Source organism: Chelmon rostratus, chromosome 15 (assembly GCF_017976325.1).
Source record: "Chelmon rostratus isolate fCheRos1 chromosome 15, fCheRos1.pri, whole genome shotgun sequence".
In the NCBI taxonomy this organism is placed as follows: Eukaryota; Metazoa; Chordata; class Actinopteri; order Chaetodontiformes; family Chaetodontidae; genus Chelmon; species Chelmon rostratus.
In genome coordinates this window covers 16,223,426-16,245,327 of record NC_055672.1, presented here as the reverse complement: position 1 = coordinate 16,245,327, position 21,902 = coordinate 16,223,426, and the positions used below count along the sequence as shown (strand labels likewise).

At 42.5% G+C, this 21,902-nt stretch overlaps 2 protein-coding genes across 3 annotated transcripts in view; one reads left to right on the top strand and one right to left on the bottom strand.

Annotated features, from left to right (window-relative positions):
- Window positions 1-20,698, top strand: part of dnajc17 (DnaJ (Hsp40) homolog, subfamily C, member 17) — a 32,843-nt gene extending 12,145 nt beyond the window's left edge. Inside the window, exons 9-12 of one of the 2 annotated variants that reach the window (XM_041954039.1) lie at window positions 1,887-1,967; window positions 2,794-2,913; window positions 20,329-20,473; window positions 20,667-20,698. In XM_041954039.1, coding sequence (XP_041809973.1) covers window positions 1,887-1,967; window positions 2,794-2,913; window positions 20,329-20,454 — 327 coding nt within the window. In that variant the 3' untranslated portion in view covers window positions 20,455-20,473; window positions 20,667-20,698. Of the gene's footprint in view, window positions 1-1,886; window positions 1,968-2,793; window positions 2,914-20,328; window positions 20,598-20,666 lie in introns of those variants that run through there. The other variant, XM_041954038.1, reaches the window with a different exon arrangement.
- Window positions 7,634-11,864, bottom strand: LOC121618536 (cdc42 effector protein 3). The gene is made up of 3 exons (XM_041954040.1): window positions 11,611-11,864; window positions 11,347-11,503; window positions 7,634-9,968 (listed from the first exon to the last, which is right to left on the bottom strand). Exon 3 carries the CDS (start codon window positions 9,856-9,858, stop codon window positions 9,241-9,243), a length of 618 nt encoding a protein of 205 aa, XP_041809974.1. The 5' UTR covers window positions 9,859-9,968; window positions 11,347-11,503; window positions 11,611-11,864; the 3' UTR covers window positions 7,634-9,240.
- Window positions 20,699-21,902: the final 1,204 nt, after the last annotated feature.

The following is a 21,902-nucleotide window of genomic DNA, read 5'->3' as shown; positions in this document are numbered from 1 at the left end:
CAGTAAGGTATTATTTTAGTTTGGGTCATATAATCAGTAATAGCTTGAGACTGCGTAGATAGCTATTCCTTTAATATATCTGGCTGTATTAGAACATTACATGCAATGTTGTAAATTTCTGAGCAGGACTGCTTTACAGAAATGTTTGGATTTACAGGAATGTTGCATGTGAGGTCTTTAATTGACCGGATTAACCGAAAACAGACATTCCCATGTGGGTACTAATGTATGAATTGTATCCCAATTACATTTTCCGGAAATTCACTGTATTAGTATATGTATTGCCATTGCACTATAAAATTACATACACAATATAATGATTAACATATATAACGATGATTTTTATCTCTTTATCCTGGCTGTCTTAAAGCAGAGCTCCATAGCAACGAATCTGCCTGCAGAGTCCGGCAGTATTTGAGGTCTGCATGACATCAGCCCTGTAGATTGTTTTATTCTTCCCCTTAAACAAGGCCCATTAAATTTTGTTGCAGTGAAAGTGCTGAGGGCAATGTTGTAGTGCCCTTTTAAAGCCATGCACGCCATTGTTTGTGCCCCTCTTACCAGGTGATTAAGCAGTGCCAAGGGAGGCATTAGGAAATGTGCTCTTCTCATGCAACCCAGTACCACCTTATGCTATGATCAGTCACAAGGGCTTTTTGGTGGGGCATAGGTTGGCCTGAAATGAGGATAGGGCAAGTGTCGCTGACGTCAAGCTGTGCGGAAAAGGGCGTTTGAATTTCTTCCTCTGCACAAACGCAATCAATATGGTCCCAGGCAGAAGGGCTGTGTCATAATGAAGACTGTGGAAAAAAAGTGTTGTTCCTTTTTACGTTCTTAAGCAAAGGGAATAAATTTTAGGGAAAAAAAGAATGTTTGAGATGGCAAGCTCCAATGAGTGACAGTTAATGGTTTGGGCAAGTAGAAATAATAGCCACCGCTGCGTGGGAAAGTATATCACGTGTATACTTATGCATGCGTACGTGTGTGGACTTGTGTACTTTGGCCGCTTAAAATAATACATCTTCATTTTAAGGGGGAAAAACATGTTAAGATATTTATACTTTATGAAACAGAGGCCTTTTGAGAGTTTCCTTTGTCACTGTTGGCTTGCTACAGACTGTCCTTAGTAAGCATTAGCATTCCTGGACTTTCCCGTTCCCAGAAAGCTACATTTTCACAGGATGAGATTGTCAAAGGCCACATCCCTCCTACTTTTTGCTCCCAAGCCCCTGCTTTAGGCGAGGAGAGGTTAATGATGGACGGCCTCAGTTATAGGTGATATAAACCCTGAGGAATGTAGAAAACCCATTGCTGTGCTAGTGGCTGCTAAGACTTGTTTCTACCCTTCCTCCTCTTCTCTCTGTCTCTCTTGGACAGTCAGACAATAGAGAATGACTAACGCGCTCTTCGCCCTGCTCCCCTTTTTGGCCAACCTTTCCTCCTGAATCTGATTTGTAGCTGGATGAGAGCTACATCTAATTTCAGCTTTCATGTTAAAATATTGTTTATCAAATGTTGTCACTATACAAGGAGTAGCTAAAATGCTGACATACGGTATTGCCTCTTGTCTCTTTTGAGAAGTCACAGAGGTCTCACTTTTGTATGTGATGCTGCTTGGATGTTCTTTGCAGTATTACTGGCTCAGTGCCAAACATATGAACCCTATCATTAGAGATTAGGTCTAATAACCAAACACATATTGAATCCCAACTTTTATTCCAGAAGTCTGTTATATTCACCCATGTTTTGAGTTTTTCAGTCTGCATATGCTTTGTGTTTTCATGGTTATGGGTTGTGCTGTGAAAGGAAATACTAATTTGAATGTTCTGCATCTCTCCTCTTCCTCCATTTGACTTTCATTTTATTCTCTCATTTCTTACCTCTAGTATGGGGATGTTTTGAATGTGATTATATCGAGTAAGAAGAAAGGAAGCGCTGTGGTCGAATTTGCAACTGTGAGAGCAGCTGTAAGTACCCAACTCTTCCCCAGTCAGTGTCCTTATTCTGTTTGTTCAATAATGAAAATCTTTTCCAAAGCAGACATTTACAGAGAACCACATTTGTTTACCACTCACATGCCTCGCAGTCTCAGGTCACCTGCTGCGTCTGATTATGATTTAGAATGACACCTGTCATAGACTTCCCAGCCCAAGGAAAGTTCCTGCGATCCAAACGGATGTTTTAGTCATTCTCTGTGCTGATGGGAACCATTGGACGGAAGGACTTGAGCCGCCTCATTGTTCCACACTGTCTGGATCCTCAGGCCCTCTGTCGCCATGGTGTACTTTTTTGTTGTGGCTTCCTCACCGAGATGTGTGGTTTCTCTCCAGAGACCATGTCTGCCAGTCTAGAGGGATCTGGGTACAGGTTCTGTGGTCTCTGCCTGCCCATATCCAGGTCACAGCCTTGCCCTGGGAGTTGGCCGAATTACAATCCACCTTTGTCCGTGTAGACATGTGCTTTTCATTTTTATACTATACCAACAGTTCGGTTCCAGTTTCAGTTTATTCACAAAATTGTTAAAATACAAGTACAGTCATTTAAGACATAATGGAGATATGTGAATTGGGACATCCTGATAAGAAATCTTGAGAACAGTTCCCCAGACACTAAGCAGACAGTATTTAAAATATGTTGACTAACACGTCTTATAGTCCCTGCTCAAATACCCAGGTGTAAGATAGATAGATTGACAGATTTCAGGACAAGAAGAAAGTTTGTTTTTTTTTTCTAATAAAATACTGGCAGAGAAACCACTAGAACATCCTCTCACAGATTATTTTGTGTTTTTAGGAGCTGGCAGTTAAGAATGAAAGTGGCTTGCGTGAAAACCCCTTGAAGATTTCGTGGCTTGAAGGAAAGCCGGAGGTTATCGCTCCAGCATCTCAACCTGGCCAGTTCATGTCTTCACAGGTACCAGTATAACCTGAGGATGCATGGTTGTAATTCCCTCCCTCTCTCATAAAACATGTTTGCCCTGTGTTACAAAATCTCCCCATGTACACAGCTTCCAACACAAATACTATTGCATAAACACTGCCCCAGAAAGAGAGGTATGTAAACCTTCTGAGGTTTTATTTTCATATCGGTGGTGCAAATATTGCCCCGATGCTTGCGCTCTCCTCGTCTGGCCTAGAACAATGTGTATGGTTAAATGGAATTCAGTTTATTTGCTTTGGAGTGGTGAGGCGCTGGCCCGGCACTGGCCCAAAGCCCCTGGTCGGGACGCTCATTAACAGGCCTGACCTGGGAGACCCCAGGAATGCTGCGTTTCACATAGCAACAGAGAAGAAGCAGTTTGCAGTAATGGTAGCCTGGCACGTGAGACTGACTAAATGCCTGCATTGATGCCAAGTGAGCCTGCATCTCTGTTGCTGTTGATAATAAGATTTGTGGTTTTTTTTAGGCTTTCTTTCGATTATTGAGAGTTGAATACCTCTTGGAGTTCTTAGGGGGCACGTGGTTTTGAATTTGAAGAATTTATGTTCTGCAGGCCAAAAGTTTGCAGCAAAACTAGAATGCTTTATTGGGAAAAAAAATCTTCATCCATTTTCCCTCTGATGTGTTTCCTCTCGTGATTTGTAATCACAGTAGTCCATATTGCAAACTCAACTTTTTTAATTGATTTTGCACGCCCAATGTTTTGTCTGTCGCTAGCAGCACACATGCAGACACCAAAGGCACATTAACTCTTTTGTGCAAAGGTAGTCTAATTTCAGCGATATCTGCAGAGTTTTTCTTTATCATTTGATAAGTATGAAGTAGTAGTTTTTCCCCACTTTGTCCATGTTACCTCTCCTGCACTCTTTACCTGTTAGGGATTGTAGATGAGTAGGCGCTTTCTGTCCACTAATCTGTGTCTCCAGAGCTGCTGCTGAACTCAGCTTCAACCCTCAGCCCAGTGCAGTGTCTCAGACCCCCGCGAGAAGGCTATGTGAGACACAGCCTTCATGCTGGGACTTGTCATACTAATCTTTTTAAATGTTATTATGGTAACCCGGTTTGCCTTACAGATATCAAAAGCTGAATGCTTCATCTTTTTTTTTTTCTCCTGCCCCCGAGAATGAAAACAATACTGTGACTTGGTAATTTTCGCATTAGCCCTCAGTGAAAATACTTTTTCCTGAAGAGGCCCCACATGACATAATGTTTAACCAGTGTAGATATTAGTAATGTTGTTCCATGTCTGGCCTAGGGTAAGTGAACATGGGGGTCATTTGAGAAAGAGAGACAAAGGTAATAAGAAGCCAGAGCCTTGGAGGTCCTTCTCTTCGGACTCTATCTGAAATCTAAAAATCAGATTCCTTTCCTGTTGCCTAGCTCTCCATTACTCCCCCACAATAGCCAGCTGCAGTCACATAGGAGCAGCTTGGGTGAGGACTTGCTTCTTTAACCTCATCAATCCAAACATCGTGCTCAGAGAGTCAGGGTCTCACTACAGGGAGCTCAGAGACACAGACGTATGACTTCAGCCTTCAGACTTCAGCTCCAGCTCTGATGACCTTAATAAATAATCTGGATCCAATGTGAAGGGCAAACAGAGTGTAGGGTTCACACAGCCAAAATAGTTGTATAGGTTCAAAAAACAAACTGATGGCAAAAAGCAAACAAAGGATTTGCACACTGTACTGACAGCGCAAAGCAAATTCAATTCAACAGAGCAATGTTTCAGGGATCATCGTCAGGCATTATCAAATAAACATCACAAAGCAACAATATGTACAGACACAAACACATTCATCACTCAGGTGGTTGTGATGTATAATTGAGAGTCCATCTCCTCAGACTGGACCAGAGCAGAGCTGAGTCCAGAACTGGATAATTTAAATAATAATTTATTATAATTTAAATTTGCTGTGAGCTATCAGTACAGTGTGTTGATTGTTGGTCTGGTTTCTTTTCTCAATGTGAAGGGCCTTATGGAGTGGGGGCCACAAATTCCCCTTGAAGACTCCCTCAGGGTCCAGAGGCCTTGAACATTACTGACTATGTGTTAGATTTTCACTTTTCTTGCTGAGAGACACTGAGAAGACCTGATGAACTGTTCGCTCTGTTTTTGTTCTGCTTGTACCAGAAAGCGGATGTGACATGATTTCTAACAGGGCCTCCACTGCATTAAACCAGTTTTCTCACCATGGATATTAAAAATTTCATAACAAAGAAGGGCCACATCTTCCACCCTGTATGGAAGTGCTCCCCATGCTCCTGACTTAATTCAGACCTGTCTTTTGGGAAAGGATCTAGTTTCGTCTGCAGGCGGTTCTTTGTTGTTTTTGTACCCTTTGACATAATAAACTGTCATAGTGAGAGATTGGGAAATGGACAGGTTTATGAAAGAAGCGCTTGAGTCATTCCCATTCGTGCAAGCATTGCTTTTAGCATTGTATTGTACACAGTTGCAAATCTGTGTGAATCCTGAGTGAGTCATGTTGCCTGAATGAACCCGAAGTAAAGATAATAAACAGTTGTTTTATATTAATTGCTGCATGCTAACAGAAACAGCGCAGGGCTCATATACTATTCATGTAAGTGGAGTGTTTAATGAGAGCTGTAAATAGTTGCTGCATCCAAATATGATTTCATGTGTGGAGATGACTTTATGGATTACACAGAGTCTGACTAATGATTCCGGTCTCACCTCCCAGACAGTCTTGGATATGGAATCACAATCTAACCATCTGCTTTGTCTTTGCCGGATGTAATGTTTGAGTCTCCGCAGAGGTAACGCCATCATTAATCACTGCGTCGTGATTCATGGTTTATTGCATAGTTCAGCTTACCATATTATTTTTAAAGTGAATCTATTGTAAAGGATTTAAATTTGAGCTCTCTACGCCTGCTTCCTCCATCTAGAGCCATGAGAGTCATCGTGGGCTTGTCACGACACAAACCAGATGCAGCAGATCAGCTATTCTGGGATTGTTTTTCCAGCCCGCCGGTTTGCCAGTGCTTGAAAAGTGCACTCTCACCTAAAATAGCCCCTGAGTCTGCAAGAGATGCACTGTATGTGGCCATGCCATTGGCATAATCAACCCTGGCCTGACCCCCTGTCTGGGAGGGAGACCAGCTTCTGCATTATGTTATGATCAGATCCAAAAGTAGGAAATGAAACTATTATTAATATTGGTTTTGGTTTGTATCTTTAAAATTGAGCACCAGTTTTGAATGGATATAGTAGAGAGAGACTGGCAGTATACCTCATAATAAAAGAACCTGGTGCTGTTGGTGTTATATCTTCTATGTGTAACGGGACCCACAAGAAACAAAAGACCACACAGTTTATAGAAAACTGTTTTAGGATAGCTTGAAATATATGCATTTGTTTTTTAAATTTCTCATTAGACATGGCATGAATTGCCGGTGTGATTAAGGTGTGGTGAGAATTTCAAAATTATTGTATTGCAGCCAAATCGTGCATATCATGAGAGGGGAAGCTGTTGTGGATTGGCTTGGCCCTACCTGTCTATAGCTTGATAATATGTTCTGACATGATACAGACAGCATAAACAGTATCAGTTTCACAGAATTCCCGTTTGTGTGAACAGATGTCAAACCATGCAGCATATTTCAGCAGCATCAAGTCACACGGGGAGATGCAATTACAGGGGAAGGACACATCTCTTATTTGCCAAAACAATATTTTTAGTTTTTTAGTTAGTACCTGACAAAATAAATGTCATAAGAGCTACTCTTATGTGAGATGACAGGGCTTCTTGGTATTCTGTATGACAGCAAGTTTAGATTTTTGGAGGGAGAGAAGTGGTACCAGATGTGATTGGGATACTTCACAGCTCGGCCAGTTTGCGCTACGCAGACAAGATAATTTGTCTTCAATTACAGGCGCTTTCTTCTTGCATCAGTCATGTGGCTGAACACTTGTTGAGCTTAACTTCATGTGGTTCTTCACACTGAGAGTTCATAGCGGTCAAGGACTCTAGTCTGCAGAAGGACTTGTTCCAGAAAAAAAGTTAATTTTTGAAGGTTGTAAAGAATAAGGGCAGGTTTTCATTAAACCTCTGAGTGCTTTCTTTGTCAATTCTGTCTGAATTACATGAAATACCAAAATTTGTTGATATTTCTTTTTTCAAAAATTTTTTTTTTTACCCGAGTAGCACAATAATTTGTCTCCACAGTGTTTGTCCGACATTGCACACTATAATGCCTGTGTTACTGAATAGCTCTTTTTGTAAATGTGGAAAAAGTAGCCGGTATAGAAAAGTCTGACAAATTACAGGCACACCCTGGTGAGCCACTGAGTGTCACCTCTGGGTGATACAGGTGTGCCTCAGAGCAGGGATTGCCTAACAACTCAGCAGTTGTTTCAAAGTCCAGTTCACTGTAATACATTATGTGTGTGTCTGCATGAAATCCTGCTTGACATTCCTGTCTAATTTAGGCTTGTGTGTCTCTCCTGCTTGAAATAATATTGTGCTGCTTGTTGTGTTGGATAATCCAAGGCTGTAATTTCTCTAGAAACTGTTGGGCATGAGTGACTATCGAGGCTTGTTGCCTCAACAGTGGCTGCTGACAGTTAAAAAGACAAATAAATGTCTGTCCGTCAGGGTGTGTAAACATTCTCATACGAGCTCTCTTAAGATGTTGACACAAGCAGTTCTATCCACAAAACCACCAATTGCGGAATTTGAAAGATGCTTTTTTTTTTCTTTACTTCACCAAAATACAAAGTAGTACATTTTTCAATGCAAACAAATGTTTCAGAATGTGTTGTTGTCATAACATATACAAGAAAAGGGGGGCAGTGATATCCACTTTAAAATGAGAGATGCCAGAACAGACGTACAGTGCAGACATACCCACAAACATTGCTGTTTCTGTTTGGACATACATAGAATTCTAAATCTGTTGCTAGAAGCGCAACATTTGTGGTCCTTAAATTCTGCAGCATGACCCGTGGGGAACTTAGGAATTTGACTGGTTCTGGGTTTGCACCACAGCCTTTCCTGGCAACCCCTCGCTAAGGCCCAGACTGAGGCTCTGCCCTGACTCTCTCCTCTCCAGACCTGAGGAAAGTATACCTTGATTGTCTGCACAGATCTCCGTTTGACCATGCGTGCTTCCATGTGCATGCGTGTGTGTTTCCCTTCACTTCTGTGCCAGTGTATGTTAGACACAAGCACATATTTTTCACGTGTCGGGGAGGAGGTCTGTTTGGTCAGAAGGTAGTGTTTAAACCCTCATCAAGACTTTTGCTGCAGTAATGAATGTCTCTGGTCCTCCTCCCTCGACACCCCCTGCATATGTGGAAGTATCGCGTTACCCTTTACCACTTTCCTTCTCGTGTGCCACTCACCAGAGCATCGGACTCTGATTTGCAGCTAAGAAAACACCCTACTCTGGCTTTTTTTTTCTTCTGAGGTCTTGGACCTGTGGCCTGGATTGGTCTGTAGCCCAACCTGCCACTACTGGCTGGCTTTTATTGGAAACAGAGCTAAGTGTTTGTTTTCACTGCATTGTTGGGAATGAGAGATGGGGGGTACCTTGGTCTACCTTTGAGTGGGGCCTCTGGGATGCGTGCAGAGGAAAAATTGCCCTCCGCACACAATAGATTGGCAAGCACGCCAAGAGTCAAGACATCACAGCTCGAGGACCTTGGATTCCAGCCGCAGCTTTTCTTTTCTTAAACACAACACTCTTAAGTCTTAACAGCCGTCTTCAGTGCTGTGCCGTGTGGTTTGGGAGATTTCAATAGCAAAGGAGAGAAGGAAAAGAAGGTAAAAATGTCCAGCATGGAGTTTGACATCGGACAGAGTTTAATTATTAACTTAAACATTTTATTCACCTCTGCAAGCATTTAGTCTTAGGTGAACATTAACTTTGTGAAGGTGTCTTTTCTTAGTTTCACCTTTGAAACAAGGTTATGTTCCATGTGATTACGGACCACGGTGTGCTGTACACACAATATCTGGTGCTTTCTGTGATGTCTGATTAAAGAGGAAATGTGTTATTGTGTTACTGAAAAAGACACAATTTGTTATCCTGTGTATCAGTCTTTTCAGTGTAGTTGTTAACAACCATTAAAAGTTCTCTCCATAGGTCGTATGTCTCTACTTGGTACCCAGGGATGATAAAATCAGATATTTCCAGTTTATTTGAACACATCGGGATATTGATTTTTCCGTAAAATCAGAAGTGTGTGTCACAGAACAGCTCTAGTTGGATCTCTGTCCGTGTTCCAAACTTTTAGTAAAGCCCTCCTGTGACATTCGGCTACTGTCTTGTCTAGTTGTGCTGTTTGTCCATCACCTGGAGAACATCATCCAGTATTGAAGGGCCCAGGTCGAGGCTAAAGGAAAAGCCAGTGTCCTCATCCTTTTGCTGTCCAGCAGTTTTGTCACAGGTGTCTGTGGAGTCTTCATCCTTGTCTGAACTCAGGCTGCCCCATCCAGGCCTGTGGGTCTGACTGGAAGCAACATTATTCTCTCTTTGGTACCCATCCTCCATTCCCATCTCTCCATCTCCTTCCATGTCCAGAAGTGGCAAAGAGCTGCATTTCTGTCTCTTCTGGGGCCCAGAAGAATGCTGTTGGCTTACATGCCAGTTGGGGCTCTCCGAACCCTCTGCCTCATCCAGGTTGAGGCGCGGGGGCTTGGGTGGCGGCGAGCAGGCCAGGAAGAGATTTTGCTCGCTCTGGGAGCTTTGTAGGAGCAGACTGTGGCCCATTTTTAGGAAGGACAGGTCACCGAAACTGTCTGTATGGGCGTCATTGCCAATATGTGAGATGTGGCGGAAATCAGCCAGTGGTAGGCTGATCATGTTGACAGACAGCACGTCCCTGCGCTTCCTGCTGAGCCAACGACCAGAGGATGGCTTTCTGTATGACGTCGTTCTGAGTGGCATCTTGGAAGATCTGGTTGAGATAGACTTAAGTGGTACGTGGTGGATTGAATCTTTTTGTATTTCCTCCTTTGTTCAACAGGAGGTAGTGAGGCTTAAAAGCGTAATGCCATCTACAAGACAAAAAAAGAGAAATTCTAATATAACAAATGATACCAAGTTTCGTGTGAAGGTAACTTTTCATCAAGACTGCTTTCTAAATCTGTTTTTTGATCATTCAGGTTTCCCTCTCATCTTGCTAGATTATGGAGCTGGTCCGTACTTGTGCTTGTCATGTAATTCAGCACCAGATGTGAGTATTGGACTGCATCAGTCGGATTGATGTGGATCAGCAGCCATTGTTTAGAGATTGCACCTGCTCCACTCGATTTTGATTTAATGAAATTCAGCATTATTTGGCAGCGTGCTCCAGCAATGCTTTGAAGCTTTCATTTGTAAATATTTACTTTCCAAATCCCTTTTCTTTCCCACAAGCACAGGTGTGGTCTGCTGCCTATCCTCTAAAGGAAGTCTATTAGCCTACTTAAGAATTCCAGTAAGAAAAGTAACAAAAATGCAGATTCCCGAATGATTTTAGCCTCATTTCTGTCAGAAATGATGATAACTTTTTTTTGGAACACATGTTTATGATTTTGTGAGAAATACAAATAGCTGGGATGCAGTCAGTTTAATTTGCTGTGGTGGATGCAGTGCAGTGACTCTGGATGTGGAAGTTCATAAAATGAAATATTTGAATTCCATAAATAACATCACACTGTAGGCATTACATTTCAAAGTAAATTTTAGGTTTTGTAACGTAGTTAAGGGATTTTGTATTATTAAAATTTCATTTCCACAAACAAAACTTAAAAGAGAACATCTTGGACAAAATAAAAAGCGTACAATAAGACTTTAAATGAATTTGAAACGTTTGCGTTCCGTGACCTGTAATCATTTTATTGAGTAAAACAGAACTCAGTTCATCAACGCTGGCACGGCAATTAGATTATCTGCTCAGGGTCTGTGATTTTACGGTCTCCCAAACAGCTTTGCCCACATTAGATCTGTGTTCGTGACTTGAAACACTCACTCTGTAAATTTGTAAGCCACTACAGCAAACAGGTTTTGTTGGCCTGTAAAGGTTTTACCGGCACTTTAGTAGCAGCGGGAGATTGGAGAGCGTGGACACAACAGCATTCCTTTGCAAACATGTCAGTTTGGCCAAGGAGGAGTCTTAGGATTTCAGCCATGAGTACCAAGTTCAGGAAACGCTTCATGGCCAAGTAAAAATTAAAGAAGCCCATTAAAACAGATTGGCCAAGAAACTTTCTTTAAATTATCATCCTCAGTGTTGCCATAAATGATTCAGCTTTGAGACAGACGAGGAATCCGTCTGATGAAAACTTTAACGAGTTGAAAGCAATTCATTTCAAGAATTTCTTTTTCATGCCGTTGATTGTCTAGCAGGATAATAACAGTAGAATGGATAACGATTGAATAGTTAGTTCTTACCTTTCTTGCCGAGCAAATACAGGATATTTGAATCCCACACATGTACACAGGTCTCTGTCACGAAACTAGGCAGCGTCAACCTGCACACCCTGACAAACTCTTCCTTGACATGACGGGGCTTGTTCAACTGTTACAGAGAAGACTTCATTGCACAGCCCTGAGACAGAAACCGGGGTCAGTTAAAATGGTATTTTCCCATGTGACACAACCAAGTCAATTTTTACAGAAATTGGAGCATTTAACTGCCAAGAGAGTGTCTCTTACCTTTATTTATGCTGCTGCTTAGGTGAGTGTTGCCAGTCCTTGCACCTTGTGAGTCTTTTTTTGGTAATCCCTTCCAGTGTAAACTCCCTCATGCATTGCAGAGCTCTGCAGGTGTGTTGCCAGCGAAAGGCTGGTTTTGCCTTAGAGGTAAGCCAGGTGAGGTCAGAGTACAACCATCCAGGTGGAGCCTTTTCTTTTTTTTCTGAGTTTATATTCAGTCATCCCCTTTAGAATGGTTGCCAGCTGTCAGATGATATCATCCTGATTGTGGTGTGAGTTGGCCTTTCAGTCATAAGTGTTAAAGTCCTGCTGATTGGTTGGCTGCACCCTGCTAGACAGTGGGCGCAAAGTAGGAGCTGCTGATTTAATTGTGATATTGAGAAAGACCAAAATGCGGGGGAAACTACAGAGGCGCACGACTCATTTCAGGAGTGAGGGAGCTTGAGTTGGGATAGGTTAGTGACTCTATAGCAAGTTGTTTTTGAGTGTGTGTGTGTGTGTGTGTGTGTGTGTGCGTGTGTGCGTGTGTGCGTGTGTGTGTATTTCCTAGATTGCGTGCTTGTGTCTAAAAGGAAGTCTTGGTCAGTGAGCATAAGGGTCAGTCACCCAGAGGAGGTGGGTTAACTGATCTCTAATCTCCATGTCATTGTCCCTCTGCTCTGCTGATTTCCTGATTTCCTGCTTACTGTTGGCTTGTCAAAGCCCCGGAGTCCAGCCCACTCCACAGACCCTTCTGCCTGACTGGAGGCCTATAGCTTCTCTGTGTAATCAAAGCATACTATCGCACACAGACATGTATGTGCAGGCACGACGGGTTGCACAAGAGAGATAGCTTGTTGCATTTCCAATTCTCACGCCTCCAGCTTGTTGTCTTTGCCTCTGGAATGCTACAGCAATACAGTAATGAAAATTGTGTCAGAACAGCAAACTTTTTTTTTTTTTTGCTCTCTGGAATTTATTTGTGTTAAAGATGGCAGGGTTAAAGCATTTTGTTGTGTGCTCACAGCCAGTAATTATACTTGCGTTACTTGCGTTGATCATGCCATTATGGTTGTTTTATGGTTTGGAAGTGGTCTTTTTTAAACTATTTAATCTCCTTCAACCCATGTTTTAAAGAGAATACACATCATTGTGCTCTGATCTTATGCTGAACACAGTGTTCCAGCAGAAAGGAGGACACGTCTATGGACCCCTTTGTCCAGAGTCTCAGTGCCTCTCCTTGTTCACGAAACTTAAACATGCGGGGTGTGAAGAAAATGGACAAATGGTATCTTTCACTTCTCCTCCAGTCCTTTCAAATTGATCCAATAAACAATAGGCGTGCCGCCTGATCCTTTCTTGTTCTCCTGCTCTGTACTCCAGCGCCAGAAACGGTCTGCAAGACCAGACACAATTACTCACGCAAATGAAATTATCATAACATTTACTCAAGACTGAAACAGAACATTTCTGAGCATTTCTCTTCTGAGAACCCCCCCTCCTTCCACCTACAACCACAAAACGGCTTTCATGCTAGGAGACAATCAGGGTGAAAAGCTAGTGTTATCTGTGGTATTTGGGAATGACCTCACAAGACCTGCCGTCTGACCAAGGTTGGGCTCACTCTTTTAGTTGTGCTGTCAGGCTATGTAGCCTCTGGGCTGATGCGTTTAGCCCTCGCTGGATTTCTGTCTAAGCCTCTTTTCTAAGGCCTGACCATAGCGGCCAGTGTGGTTTGATGCAGCTATGCTGGGCCTGAAATTTGGGATGCTGCATGTTTTTGTTGTTGCAGGATAAAAAGTGTTTCCAGATATTGCTTTGACTGGCGCTAGAAGCCCAAACTGAGGCTTTGGTGGATATTCTTCTGGCCCTTTGTTGTGTGTTCTCCAGCTTCCGCTCTATCAAGGCCCTTAGACAGCCAGCATTTAGGCTAGATTTACAGCATGAATTGTCTGATTCTTGTATATGAAAAACATTTTATGATCACGACAAACGAGGGACACACTGTACTGCGCTGGATAAAATTTCCGCTTGTAGTACATCCATTAATTACCCAGAGTCTGAAAAACGCAAGAATAGATGGTCAATTCCTTGCATGAAATTGGGAGGTCCACTACTCTCTCTGTATCTGTCTCTGAAACAGTTTCTCATAGCTTTGTAATGGTGAGTGTGGTGAGTCGATCCGAGTTTGCGTTAGTCATCATTCTAACCTTTGTCGTCACTGTTTGTCTCCAAAGTTATGACTCAGTGATGATCTTTTTGAAGGCGCTCCAACAGAAACTTGGCAGTCTGGCTGCTCAGAGGAAGTGAGGACACTCAGTTTGCACATGACGGAGATCTGACAGCAGCCAAACTCTAGGTGTTAACTAAGTGCAGCCTCATTAACACATGACAAAGCTTGCAGTAGCCTCTAATCAACAAAGTATGGACACGTCAGTTCCAACACAGTAAGGAGGTGACTGGGCTGGATAATGAATGGAGGCTTATGGAAGAAATTTTGGATGAGGTCATGTTTATTGACGCCAAATACTGTAAGAATAGTAGAAAAGAAGAACTATAAGAACAGCTTGATTATTTACATTGGGCTTTAGAGGAATGGTGATTAGGAATTCTAGTGAATTCTAGACATATTATGGAGCTGCAGCATATTGCGTTTGCATTTGGCTCCCCTTTCCTCTCATTCTAAATTGTCAGCTGTCCAATAAATGAAAAATTACCAAGAAATATATGTTATAGCATGGTAATTTTGTGCTATTATGTAGAATCCTTGTATAGGTTTTGATCTGTTTGTTGTGCCATCAAACTAACAGAATGTTTAGAGCTCTCCATTTCGTTTTAGCTGGATTGAGTTAAAAGAAATGTAATGTACATATGCATAACTCACACTATTTTTTTCCAGTGAATGTGGGTGTTCAGTGCAGGCTGGGAATGTACTGCTGTGTCTCCTGGCACTGGATCATTAGTAATTATAAGATCATGGTTGGGATATTTAGATTACTGTAAAGACCGGAGGTATGAGGTGTGTTTGCTCTGCACATTAGATAAGGAACCATGTTAATATAGGAACACATACATACACAGAGCTCAAAGTTTACACTGAGTTGAACCTTGATTTCTTTTTTTTTCTCCTCTCATAATGACTGAGCTCTTTTTGACATCTCCAAGGTTCAGACTGTATTTTTACCAGTCCTGTGGCCCCCTTTGTTTTAATGGGAAATCTGTTGCAATCAGAGGGCTTTTCCCGGAAGGCCAAAACGTGAAAGACATAATTTTGCTTCTACAGCGATGTTTTGTTGGATATTAAAGAGGCCAAGCCCCCACATTTCCCTATTCAAAGATCCCTGAGCTCATCCATCATTAAGAGAAATGCCAGGGCACCAGGAGTTCAGGTCTTTGCTGCCATTTCTCTTTTCACTGTTTATTTCCTTTACTTTAACAGTTTCCAAAGGCACTCTCCGTCTCCGTCCAACAGGCTTCTATTCTGTCCAATACCGTGACCACGTACAACCACATGCGTACACGTCCACACATACACACCTACTTACATGGCACCCCACATCCGCTGCTGCCTTTTTTCCCCTGCGCTTTACCTTAGAATGTTATTGGCTGAATCTACAGTCCGCACGCAACCACCACTATTTGCACACAATGTTCAGTCAGTCACTGTACTGGCTTTGCACATGATAATGTAAAAGATCTACACTTTTTTATTTTATCGACGTTCTTTAGAAATCAGCTTTGTATTTAAGTTTAATACTACAGGTAACAGAATGGCAAGGTTCAGTACTACAGGTCACAGAGTTCTGGGGGCAGCAGACGAAACTGTAGTTGTTTTAATGAAGAACTCAGGCAATAATTGGCTTTTTTCCATCATTCTGTGAGCAACCGTCTGGTCTCTTGCACATGGCATGAGTCTGTGGACAGCAGGGCTCAGTGAAAGGAGTTGGTTACATTGCTGAAAAGTTGGAGGTTTGCAGCCTGTTTCTTGCAGCTCTTCATCTATCAGCTCAGTGTGGCTGTTGCTTCTCCATTGCTGCCTGCAATATTTTTAAACTGATTGACTGTCAAAAAATGATGAAAATGACAGTTTTCTTGTTTTATACAGTAGATGGATTTTAGACGATCAGTGCAAATCTTACTGACAGACACGTTGCGCTACCTGTGACCACTTCATATAAAAGTCAACTCATGTTTCGGCAGTTAAATACTTTGAATGTGAAGCTGCAGCAGTAGGAAATGTTCGGTTTGCGTTATCACCATTTTGCCACCAATGTTGCGGCAGACGCCCAGTTTGTAAAGCTGCAAATATGAAAACAGTGCGATACTTTCATCAGTGGGCCAAAGGCGCAGTCACCATTGTGTCACCTCATTTGATGATAGATAGATAGGCACTTCACAGACATTTATTTAAATGAAAATCTTTGCGATTGTTACTTTAAATAGCTGTATTTTACATACAGTAAATATCTTATCCAGTGTAGTTTCAAGGATGTCGAGGACAAATTCAGCACTAATTTGCAAAACTGTCACAATCAGTGACCTGTACCTGAGTTTTTTTAGATCCAAAACTTCTGCTGTCAGATAAAAGGAGGTCTTGTCTCAGAGTTTCATTCAAAAAACAGATGTTTGCAGGACACGTGCATGTAAAGGGTTAAATACAGGAAGTCGATTTGGGCCTTAATCTCTATGTAGTGTTTGTTCTTCACTAACAAAAACAGCATAATAGACCAGACCTTTGGGGTTTTATGTCTGCCGAGTCTCATAATGAATGATGACTAATCCAGTACCATTTACAAAGCTTGAGTTTTGTCTGCAGAGGAATTTCACCTTGGCTCCAGTGTTGCATGTGCAGTACCCCTGTCCTGCTGCCTGTTTGTTTGAGTTAGCAGGAGTGCTTGGGCACACACACACACACACACACACACACAAACACACATATCCACTCGCACACAAATGATCTCTAAATAAGTGTTCGCCTCTCATAAATCACCTACTCCATAGCTCAATGACACCCACACACACACACACACACACACACACACAGAGAAACACACTACACCACCACACACACTCCAGATAAATAGTTCCTTGATTAACTTCACCAGAGTGCATTAGAGGCAGAAATGTTAGCCTGCACCACAGACTATGGCTTGTAAGAAAAAAACATTTCTTCTCTTGGCAGCAAAGACCACTTCTTGGCTCAGTGACAATCTAGTTAGAGATATCTGATGGCTAATCCAGTAATCAAATACAAATTGGTAACCTCTGAGGCTGCAAGGTTAAGAGACAATAAGCATGAAATAGCACGGATGTCAACTGAAAATGTTTTAAAAGTTGCTATAATGGTAGTTTCAGTTTCTGAAGTAATACAATCAGCCTTTGTTATAACCAAGTCAGTGAGAGGTGTTAACCTCAAGCTTTAAAGACCCCCTCGATGAAAATCAAGTTTTTAACCTTGTTATCATCTCCATATGGTGTTTTCTATACATTACAAGACATATCATGAAACAGTGAACACCATGGCATGGAACTGCAGTGGACCAATGATGCAGAAACAGATTCAGACAGGGTTTCATAAGTCACATACCTATGGAACCAAAAAATGAGATTTGTTTGGTTCCATAGGAGATTTTTGACTGATGCCTTAGACACATCTTCACCACCATCATCAAAGCAAAACACAGGAAGAATTTTAGAGTGGTATTCCCTTCCCTTCAGTGAAGTAGCAGAGAATCTAAGCCACGAAGCACTGAAGCTGCTCTGGAGGCTTTTGGAGGTCTAGCACCTTACTAAGACCATTTATGTTGGTTTGTCTTCTTTATTTGTCATCTATCTGCATCTGTATTTGTGTTCAGACACTAGAGAAAGAAATACCCGCTTTGGCCTGTGTTAATTTGCCGGAGAAAGGTCTTTTCTTTTTTTCCATTTTGTAGAGACAGTGGCAGCCTCATTTATTTCCTCACATACTCACTCACTCGTGCTCACATGCTCACACACTCACACAGCTCGCAGAAATGCACATGAAGGAATGGCGTAATGTGCAGCTGATCTGACAACTTGCGCCGAGGGAGCACAGTGGCCACCTGCACTGCGAGATGCCTCCTGCTGTGTGTAGGACGGGTGTGAGAGCGTGCACGTGTGTTTGAGTGTGTGTGTGTTACACTGCCTGACTCACAGCATTGGTGGTACTCATGATGTCATTACTGGCACGGGGTCAGGCTGGGGTGTGCTGTTTGGAGGCCGAGCCATATGCTGTTGTCACGTAGCTAATCCTCGGCTTGTTTGTATGTGTGCGTTTTACTACCGTCCTACCTCTGCGGTGGCCTCGTGCCCTCCTCTCTTGGCTTTGTACTGGGGCCCATTGTTTGTGTTCTGTGGTTTCCTACTCACCCTGGGCCCCAGTGTGAACTGCAGCACACACACGCACACACAGACACGCATACGTACACAACCAAGTGTTTAGTTACAGAGTGATGCACTGGCTAAACATGTACATTGTAAGTTAACACTCGAGGCAAGGAAACATCCCTCACCCTGAGAAGAAATGCGTCACGCTGCCCATAAAGCACCTGTTAACACTCAGAATTCCCCTACATCATTAGCCTGGTGCAGTCCGCCCGTGACCACACCGGGTAGAGAATAGGTCAGACCAATTCTGCCCCAAGATTTTTCAAGTGCACTTCAGGGTAGTGGGCAGTAGAGGGCAGGGCAGAGCAGAGATATATTTGCTGAGGAAGAGGGTGTATTTTCACCAGCCTTATTGTATACTTGCTTGTGTTTTGCTTAATTTGAAGATGCGAGAGTTGTTTATTTACCTAATGGTGTTCGCGTGATATTTCAGAGTTACGTGTCAGACGAGGGCTTGAGCTCACATTACTGGAATGATAATAGCAGCTTTCCTGAATCCAGGGGCGGGGTGGTGGGGTGGGGGATAACTTCCCCTCACCGGCCCTCTCCTGTCTTCTTCCTCCATACTTACGCTCTTTCTCTCTGCACATGGATGCTGGAGTCCCCGTGATGTCTTCCAGATGCTTTAGATCAGCGAGCGCATTGACAAAAACCTACTGCTCGTCTTCCAGTTGCTCTCACTCACTCTCCCCCAGTCCCTCGTACACACACTCACTCGCTCTCTCCTGCAGCTCACTGTCTTGTTAAAGAGACACTTCCTTGGCCCAGCAGACTTCCTGGATATAATTCTATAAAACAATGGCTTACTCTGTGGACACATGGTCTCCCTACCCTTCAAAAGGGGATGGTGGTCTCTGTGAGTGCATTTGTGTGTGTGTTCTATGCATACAAATATGCAAAGATATGCATCATTCTAGGTGCATATTTAATGTCTCTTTGCTTCCTTTGAGTCCCTTTTCATGTGCCTGGGTGTGTGTGGCATTTGTGACCGCACAGATTGTGACCTGTGTGTGTGTGTGTGTGTGTGTGTGTGTGTGTGTGTGTGTGTGTGTGTGTGTGTGTGTGTGTGTGTGTGTGTGTGTGTGTGTGTGTGACATCCTGTGTTCCACCCTGCTTGATTAGCCATTAGCCAGTGGCTGCCCTCTCCGATTCCCCCCACAGTAAGAGAATCTCTCGCCATCATCGTCCAAGCCCAAGCCCCTCAAAGAAATCACTCACACACACACACACAGTGAGATCCTGGGCGACTGCCAGGCTTAATCCCAACCCTCATTTTGGGGTTTAATGACCTCAGGCAGCGGAATTACCCTGTCACAGTTGCTCTGCGGGCTGCTGTCTCATGCGTGTTCACCCTGCCGTCATGCTGATGGTAACTGAGATGAGAGCATCTGTCCGAGTGCGCCTTTCCTCGGCTGCGCACCGACAGGCCTCGTCGTGAAAGCAAACACACAGTGGACGGTGACCGTGGTGTCATTCGCTCCATACGCTGCCCTCAGTCGCTGTTGTCACAATGACAAATACAGACATGTTTGACTTCTCTATGACTCACTGCCACTGTAACGGCTCATTAGAAATGTTACTTGAATATTGATTAAAGGGTCATGCCGCTGCTTTTATACATCAAGATCAGTTTACTCGTGGGATGTACTCCACGTGCCGTGAGCACAGCTGATGTGATGTCATCAGGGTTATCTCGACTCGAGCTTGGAGACTACAACTTTACAACAGAAAAGAAAGCCTGCTTGCAACAAACTGAGGGTGTAGAGTTTGATAAAGATGAGACTTTGACCAGGCTAAGTGCGACATATGAGAAAGTGCTAGATGTTGCATTATGGGAAATGTAGGATTAAAGGGGGTTTGAAGCATGAAGCATACCAAGGACTAATAGTTGCCTCTGCTGCTTTTCAAATCTCATTGATTGATTGATGAAAATACACAATATCCCATAAACCTAAGCTGACATCTTCATTTGGTTGTTTTGTCCAAACAACAGTCCAAAACCCAAAGTTATTTAGTTTACAAGAAAATGACCTGAACGACTTATCGATGATCAAAATAATAATAGCTTTTCTGCCACTCAAGTTATGTATTAATCAAATTAAGCTTTGCATATCTTTTTGTTTGTAACTTTTTGCAAAAGTTAATTAATTCTTGGGCTTAAATACCTTACAGCCTGATTTTGTCTATAGAAGTTACACAGATTGTGACTAAAGATCAGAATATGTGCTTTCAGATCTTTTTCAGTCTTTGTAACATTTTCCAGGTTAATTTAATAACAACCCCTCTGTGTTACCTTGTTTGACATGGTGTGTCTGTGTCTCTCTCCTGCAGGGCGCCCTGACAAATGAACGTGACTATGAGAGCGTGGTGATGATGAGGATGAGGCAGGCTGCTGAGCGACAGAGACTCATAGAACAAATGCAGAGAGACGACGAAGAGGACGCTGCCGGGTCGTAGCAAAGCAAGAGCCAGCTCGGTACCAGCCTGCAACTACTCAATGAATACTTGTTTCAGGCTTTAGTTTCATAAAGCCTCTTAAGTGTTTTGTTATTATTTTTTCTATGTATTACACTGTAAGGCAAAATAAATCTTTTTAATAACTAAAAAGATTTTTTTTAATCTGTAGTTTTCATGAATTTGTTGTGTCTTTTCTTTCATTGAGAGTGTAGGATGACTGAGGGTGACGCAGAGTAGAGAGCAGGGGTCCTGCAAGTCCAGAGGTAGGAGTCCCAATAATCAGGCTGCAGGGGGTAATCAGTACTGCATACTATCTAGTCTAACCATATTGTATCAATGTGTGGATGGCAATAATATTTCACATTGTCTTGGTGGTTTTTGTGATGATTTGGGGGATATAATTTGCAGTTATAAAATGAACCAATTAAGCAACATAACACAATACTCAGTTTATCTGACTGATGCATCATTATAACATTATACTGTAGTGCCTCTGGGGATTTTTGCATCTAATTAATGCACCACCCCTGAACACTGATAAATTCACTGAGTATTCCAGGGAGTATTTAGTGTTTATTCATTGTGCTGAAAAAGAGCCAGAGATTGGCCGCGCAACACCACACGTAATCGAAAATTATATAATGATGTAATTTGCATTTGTCAGCCATCAGCTGGTTAGCTGTGATGACTCATTACCTCATCACTGAAGCCAACTTGTTGTGGTGCAATGTAGTTGTTGCTTTCTGTTGTCTGCATACACAATCAGTAACTCTGGATGGATAAAAGAGATAAAAGGTTGAAGGATAGGAGAAGGATACAAATGTTTTTTGGTTGAACTGTCCATAACTGATGACCACACTAAGGCCATAACCTGTGATGACATGGCTTCATTTTAGGGAATCATAAGCCAAAACGTTTGGTAACTCCTGATATGGATCATCATATCGTTATTGTAACTAAATACTATTGTGTACATTTTTTTCTTTTTTTCCAAATATGTTTTACTGAAAATACGTTTGCTCACTTTCTTGCTGAGGGTTAGATGAGAAGATTAGTATCACTGAAGCTGGAGCCAGGAGACGCTTAGCTTAGCTTATCTTGAGGACTGGAAATGCAGGGAAACAGCTAGCTTGGCTCTGTCCACCCAGTACCACCTTTAAAGCTCACACGCTAATTAACACACTTTATTTAATTTGTTTAATCTGATCAAAACTCAATAAACAGCATGTTGTGGTTTGACAGGGTTAGGTGCTGAACTATTTTTTGGCTGGGAGAGTTGATTTTCTGGAGTCTTGGTGTCACCGTTAGCTTGCCAGGCAACGAGCAGAGACTCCGGGAAGTCACTGCTCCCGGCCAAGAAATTGTCTGGCACATAACCCCCCGTACAACCGCATCTGGCTACAGCTTCAAATTGGACCAAATGGACAGACATGAGAGTAGTATCAATC